The sequence below is a fragment of the Micromys minutus genome, assembly GCF_963924665.1.
Source record: "Micromys minutus genome assembly, chromosome: 24".
Classification (NCBI taxonomy): Eukaryota; Metazoa; Chordata; class Mammalia; order Rodentia; family Muridae; genus Micromys; species Micromys minutus.
Genome location: NC_137959.1, coordinates 40,107,147 through 40,114,707, shown reverse-complemented (window position 1 = coordinate 40,114,707; position 7,561 = coordinate 40,107,147). Strand labels below are relative to the sequence as shown.

Below are 7,561 nucleotides of genomic sequence, written 5' to 3'. Positions count from 1 at the left end.
CTAGCTTCTTGGTCATGTTGTTTTGTGCAGGAATAGAAACCCTGGCTAAGACAGAGACCACATGATAAAAGAAATGGATACATAAGTCAAAGAAAATGTTAAATCTAAAAAATCCCTGACATGGAAAACCCAGGAAATCTGGGACACTGTGAAAAGACCAAACCTAAGAATATAGGAATAGAAGAAGATTCCCAGTGCAGAGGTCCAGAAAATATTTTCAACAAAATCATAGAAGAAAATTTTCTTAACCTAAAGGAGGAGATGCCTAAAAAGATGCCAGAAGCACACAGAACACCAAATATATTGAACCAAAAGTGAAAGGCCCCTCACCACATATCAAAACACTAAAATACAGAACAAAGAACAAACATAAAGAGCCATAAGAGAGACATTCCAAGTAACATCTGAAGGCAGAACTATTAAAATTACACCTGACTTCTCGGTGGAGATTGTCAAAGCCACGGGGGCTTGGACACATGTGTTGTTGACTCTAAGGGACCACAGACACCAGCACAGACCACTATACCCAGCAAAACTTTCAATCACTGTAGATGGAGAAAATAAGATATTCTTTGATAAAGTAAAATTTAAACATCTATCCACAAATCCAGCTCTGCAGAAGGACCTACAAGGAAAACTCCAACCCAAGAAGGTTAACTACATCCATGAAAACATAGGATATAAACAGAAAGAAGGGACATACAAGCGCACTCGTGCACACACACACACACACACACACACACACACACACACACACAGACACACGGGAGGTACTGGCAGAAAGATGAGTTTGAAGCCATTCTTGGCTTCTTGGCTACATAGTGATTTCTGAGTCCATCAAGGGATACATGAGATGTATCTCAAAGTAAAAAGCAATAAAAGATGAACAGCCACCGAAATCCCCAACTTTAAGTCTCCGCCCACTGTCACCGGCAGTCAGCAGCACATGGCAAAACTAGCCAGTACCATAAAGGTTACATTTTCTAAGACTGGAGCAGCTGTCAGCATCTTTAAGCAAGAAGAAATGATCTGTATGGGTAGACTGCTTTGATTTGTTGAGACATAATGCTAGTGGATACTTAATAGAATTCAGTATGATGCAAACACATACACACATATGTATATGTATACACACATATATGTGTGTATATGTGTATATGTGCATATCTGTATGTTATATATTTATATACACATATAAATATATACAAATGTATATTTATGCTGAGAAAGGGGAAACAACCTGAGGCTTGGTTTGTTAGTATAGTAAGTGTCCTGAAGTGGTCTAGGGCTGCATTCACAGCATCTTAAAGAAACCCTGTCTCTGATAGGGACCTCTGGAGGTAAAGTCTCTATGATGCTCCCCGTGATGCTCCCCCGTGGTGCTCCCCATGGTGCTTCCCGTAGTGCTCCCCGTGGTACTCTCTGGTACCCTCCAGTCCTTTTCCCATCAAGTCACAGGGAACCAACTCTTCAAAATAAGAAACTGAGGTAGAAAGTTAGTTTAATAAGAGGTTTCCCTTTCATCCTAAATATATGACATTTCCTACCCCAACGGGACCTTGTTCTTCTAACTTGCTGTCCTTAAAGCTCTTGGCATGAGTTTGGGATGATAATATTTTTTCATAATATAGTCCAATAAGCTGCTCGGGGAATAGACTGAGAAGCAGATCAACTGGTAAGCCATTCTCCCTGGGGAATAAAAGGAAGAGGGATTCCTGGCAGAAATGGCATGCTGGATATCCTGCAGCACAGGGGTTAAATCTGGGTCGGACATCTCTCTCATAGCCCGGAGGCTGATCTTCTGTGTATGGACATAGTCCTGGCCGTAATTCTCCTGAATCTCTTTGGAAAAGTGGTCCAGGATTTCCTTCTCCATTTTATCCCAACTGTCCCTTGAGCCGGTGATGTCTGGAACACAGAAAGAAAGGAAGGCTCAGATGCTGGGGAGGCAGGTGATGGTGGGCCAGCTTCTGCTGGGAAACATGGGTGTTTTAAAGGCCAATTTTCTTTCATTTTTTTGAGATTATAATATAGTTCCATCACTTCCCTCCCCCCCCCTTTCTCCCTCGAAGTCCTCCCATATACCTGTCCTTGAACTTTTTTAAGATTTATAGCCTCTTTTTACAGAGTTCGAATAATGGTACACACATGTGTGTTTTCAAGGATGACCACTTAGACATGTCAGAGTAGAGGGGGAAACCCCACAAGGCTCCAGACCTATGCAAAGAACTACAGGCAACTAAGGAATGCCAAGAGCAAGGGAGAGAGCTTCTCCAGGGAAGCGCACACCAGCGAGCTATCTAATGGTCAGCTAATGGTCAGCTTTGTGCATTCCGTTTACACTGAGTGCTTCGTAATATCACTGGTTAGCATTTCCAAACCTGCAGGTGAGGCTGGAGAAATGACCCAGTGATTAAAAGCAGGTGTCTCACTTCTTCCGGTGACCTTTGGTTCCCAGCACACACACGAGGTGACTCACAACTGCCTGAAACTCCATCTTCAGGACATCTGACACCCTCTCCTGACTCTACAGGTGCACATGCAAACACTCGGGCACACACATGCACACATAAAATAAATCTTTGAAACCTAAATATGGATAAAGATGGAGGGCTGGAATTTTCACAAACTGAATAACCCAGCTAGTGAGCAACCAATCCAAAAACGAGAGCAGTCTCTCTTCAAGTCCCCTCCTCACCCTTCTCAGCTACTGTCCTCACTCACAAGGACAGGCTCATTCTGTCTGTTTTGAGCACTTAACTGTCAGGTGTCAACTTTTCTGTCCAACATTGTGTGTGTGTGTGTGTGTTTCTATGTGTGTAATGTGTATGTGTGTGTTTGGTGTATGTGTGTGGTATATATGTGTGTCTCTGTTTGTAAAATTGTGTTTGTGTGTATGTGTGTGTGGTATATGAGTGTGTAATGTGTGTGTGTGTGTGTGGTGTTTGCTTGTGTGTGTTTGCATCTGTGGTGTATATGTGTTTCTTTGTGTGTAATGTGTGTATGTGGTGTATGTGTGTGTGTCTGTGTGTGTAATGTATGTGTGTGTGTGTGTGTGTGTGTGTGATGCATCCATATGTGATATGCTCATTCTCTTTATTCTATAGCTTTACATTGCATAAATATTGCCAAAACTTGTAAATATAACACATTACAATGAAACTGTGTCTTGATTTTTCTGTTTGCAGCTCTTACAGACATGGCTGATGGGAACATTCTAGCATATGTCTTTTGATGGGAATTATATGTGTAAAACATAATGTCTACTATGTAGTATCTAATATATGATCTATTCTATGTGTATAAATGTGTAAATACACACAGTATGCACTTATAACTCATTAAATATACAAACGGTACCTACTTCTGTACTGAAAATTTCGTATGCAGTTTAAAATATCTTCTGTGTGTAATTTTAAACATAGTGTGTTTTTAATATATTTTCAATACATGTTTGAATTTTATTATGCAAATGACACAATTGGGTAGAAATATATCTTCACATGCCTGCTTGTTACATGAAATTAAATAAAATCTATTTGCTTTAAATCATAGCAGCAATGCCTGCTTATTTTATAAGTGAGTAATGAAGAGATGTGAGAATCTTTTGACATCAGTCTTCTCTGATGTGACTAACAGTTTTGCATGCCCCTCTGCAATCCCTCCTTCTGTTATCAAGAAGGAACAACAGCAGTGAAAGGGTTGCATTCTGTATTCTCCTGCTCAAGGGCTGTAGATTTGAGCTGTGGTTAGAAACAGAGCAATAGGCTCCCCTTTAAACAGCTTTCAGGCAGCCATATTTCTTCATAGAATGGCCGTCACAGCGCTGCCAGTCAGCCCTTGCTAGGTTTTGCTGCTGCAATGGTGGAAGTCCACAAACTCACCGCATATGCCTAAGCTTCATTTTGCCACATCTCCAAAGAGCACTCCAAAGTGCAGACAATTGGCTACAAAACATGAGCATTTCTTTATTTGAATAACTACTTCCAGATTGCCCCTCAAAAACATCAAAGACCCTCACACCCTGTCTGCTGTCTGGCTGCCGGATGCACCTTCATTTGCTAGTGTCTGAAGCGCCTGGATAAAGTGTTGAGCCCCTGAAGTCCGGTGAAGCTGGGAGGATGCTAGTGAGCATCCAGTGTCCTATTTCTCTTCATGAAGGCACAGCACTGCAGGTGGAGAAATAATTACCCAACAATTACAGGGTGAGCCCTGCAAAACACTCTTGCTTGCATGCCATGTCTATTCTGACATCTCTCTAGCCCTGATCAAAGGATAGAGAATTTCAGTCTCTCCTCCCTTCATCGACTTTTAAAAATTACATTTATCAGTCTATCTGTATATATATATATATATATATATATATATATATACACACGCATGTATGTATATATATGAATGTTATATGTTGTGTAGGAGGTCAGGATGACCTATTTATCTATGTGTCTATGAATCTATGTGTGCATATGTATGTATGTATGTATATATATATATGAATGTTGTATATGGGGTGGAGTTCATTTGTGTATTTATGTTTCAATGTGTCTATGTATCTAACTATGTACCTGTGTATCTATCTACCTATCTATCTATTCTTCCACCTACCCACCCTCCCATCCATCATCCATCCATCATCCATCCATCTATCTATCTATCTATCTATCTATCTATCTATCTATCTATCTATCAGAATGTTGTATATGGGATGAGGATGGCCCTTGTGCCAAAATGCTTATGTGGACACCAGAGGACAACTTGCAGAATTAGTTCTCTTTTCCACCACATGGGTCCTGGGGGTAGAACCCCTGGCTGTATTCCTCTCCAACAACCCCGAGGTTTCAGTGACATCATAACCAATCAAGACTAATGTCGGGATCCCTCTCAAAGTGACTGTTACAGATTTCTTGGGTTTGGCTACCTACTTGTTTGGAAGCCTCCAGGATGAATGGTAACAACTTTGACTCCCCATTTGTCGAGCTCTAGTCTGATGATGTTTGAGAACATGGTTATGGCTGCCTTCGTGGAGGAGTAAGCTGCCATCATTTGAAATGGAACCATGGCTGTGGGAAGAAAGGGAGGGGAAAATAGGGTTTGATATTTTTATTCATTCATTTGATAAATATTTACAGTATCTAGCTGTACACCAGGAACTGATATCAACTATGACCAGGTCAGGCAAAGATAAGCAAGGTCCTGCTAAATCCAGGTGAGCACATGTTCTTGGTTGGTTAGCTTCCATCACGGAACCTTCCAGGGTCCTATGGAATGGATGTATTTCTTTCTAAATGTAATGGGATTGGTGTGGGAATGACAGCATCTACTCACTAGCTCATGGCCTTCAGCTTTAGCAGCATTCACTCTGAAGTTTTACCTAATGTATCATTTTGGGGGGTTGGATGGGATCCACACTTCAGCCCACCAAGGCAATATTCACCAAATTAGACTCAATACTAGTTGCAACAAGGAGTAACATATACTGTGGTGGGCTGTGGGGGCATTTCTGAAAAGAACATGAGAAATATCTCAGTCTGTGATGGAACAAATATCCATTGCCCTGTCTAGATAACATTTAGCTTAGTATATTGAGCCTTAAGCTGGGCTGGGTTGCAAGGCAAGGAGGAAGCTTTACAGGGGAGGCTCAAAGGAAATACGAAAGCATGAGTTATCTACTTGGAATAAAGGGCCCTGAAGATGTAATTAAGGTGTTATGATCACTAGGCAAGGTTGTTCCAGACTAGAACTGAGCTTTATAAAGAAGCTGGAGAGATGGCTTATTGGTAAACAGCTTACCATGCAGGCAAGGGAACATGAATCCAGATCCCCAGTACACATGTAAAATCCAGGTGTGACAGCGCACGTCTGTAATCCCAGCAGTGAAAAAACAGAGACAGGCAGATTCCTAACTCATTGGCTAGCCAGCCTAGTGGAGCTGATGAGCTCCAGATTCAGTGAAAGACCCTGTCTCCAAAAATTAAGGTAGAGAATGACCCAAGAGGAGTCCTGATGTCAAACTCTAGCCTCCTCATGCACATGCACACAGGATACACACACTCATATGAGCGTGCACATGCATCACACACATATACACACACACAAATAAATAATAATAACAATAAACAAATAATAAATAAATGGAATGGAATGGGCCCTAAGTCCACCTGAGGGTGTTTTTTATAAGAAAGCAAAGAATGGGGCACCAGGGGCAGTGAAGGGAAAGCTATGTGAGGGAGAGGCACAGGTTTGGGGTCTGCTGGGAGAAGCTCAGCCGAAAATGGAAGCAGTAAGGTTAAACTCTCCTCTGGAGGCTTCAGGAGATGCAGCCCTACTAAGTCTTTCGTTTTGACTTGTAGTCCTCCAGAATCATGAAAGAATAGACTTTGGCTTGTAAGTCACTGGGTTTGTTACAGGAAGCTGCTCCAGATAGGTTCTAGGTAGAAAAATGGCACCAGGAGAGAAACCTGACAGGATACCCAGGAACCAGGACCTTTAGCATTATGAAGGATTCTTCTGGGACCCACTTGGTGAATGCCTAAATTGATATATTTATACAGTAGACTACAACTCCGCCATTAAAGCCATGAGCTTAGTATACGGAACCACAGGGAGGTCTCATCGTAATTATAGTGAGGGAGGGAGCGAAGCAGAAATGAGTGTGTGTTCTTTGTTATGACTGTATTCATCTAAATTCTAAAAGATGAAAACTAATCTATAATGAGGAAAACATATCACTGGTCACATGTAAGACAGAAGAACTATAAACTTAGTTGTGTTCCCTAAAATTTAGATACTGAACCTCAGCCCTGGAGAGATGGCTCAGCTTGTGCTATCAAAGAGAACTGGAGTTCAGTTCCTAGCACCCAGGTCAGGGTGTTGTTCACAAGTGCCTGTAACTACAGCCCCAGGATATCTGATGCCCTCTTCTTGCCCTTGTGGGCATGATACCCACATGTTCATATACATACTCATCAACACAGTCACACTCATAATTAAAAATAAATGTAAAACCTTCAACTGGACCTCTAGATCCCAGTAGGATTGTATTTGGAGACAGGTTCTTTGGAACATGATTAAGTCAGAAGGATGGACCCCCCGATGGTGTGGTTAGTGCCCCCTTTAAAATGAGACACTAATAGTTTCTTCATTCATATTCTCTGTCTCTATCTCTGTCTCTGTCTGTCTGTCTGTCTGTCTGTCTGTGTCCACAATAAAAGGACACAGTAAGAGGGGAGTGCCTACAACCTGGAAAACAGCCCTCACCAGATCCCAATCCTCTCAGCATCTTAACTTCAGACTTCTGCCTCCAGAACTGAGAGAAATACATTACTCCTGCTTCAGCTGCCTGGCCTGTGGTTATGCTATGGCTGCCCATATAGGCTAATCCAGGAGATGATGTGGAGCAAGAGAAGGAGATTGGAAAGGCATATGAGGAATCTTCTAAGCAGGTTGATTGTAGTTTCAGTGTCATGGGGATTTGAACATGTCCCAAATTTCCTGAGTGGGTACTTTAAATATTAGCTGTCTAGTGTACATGCATGACACCCCAACTCTTAAAGCTTAGAGA

The 7,561-nt window shown here is 41.8% G+C and overlaps 1 protein-coding gene across 1 annotated transcript in view; it reads right to left on the bottom strand.

The window, feature by feature from the left end:
* Window positions 1–1,567: 1,567 nt before the first annotated feature.
* Window positions 1,568–7,561, bottom strand: part of HSD17B2 (hydroxysteroid 17-beta dehydrogenase 2) — a gene marked incomplete at both ends in the record, with an annotated part of 59,109 nt that continues 53,115 nt past the window's right edge. The window contains 2 exons of the mRNA XM_080937148.1: window positions 1,568–1,908; window positions 4,923–5,060. Coding sequence (XP_080793274.1) covers window positions 1,568–1,908; window positions 4,923–5,060 — 479 coding nt within the window. The remainder of the gene's footprint in view (window positions 1,909–4,922; window positions 5,061–7,561) is intronic.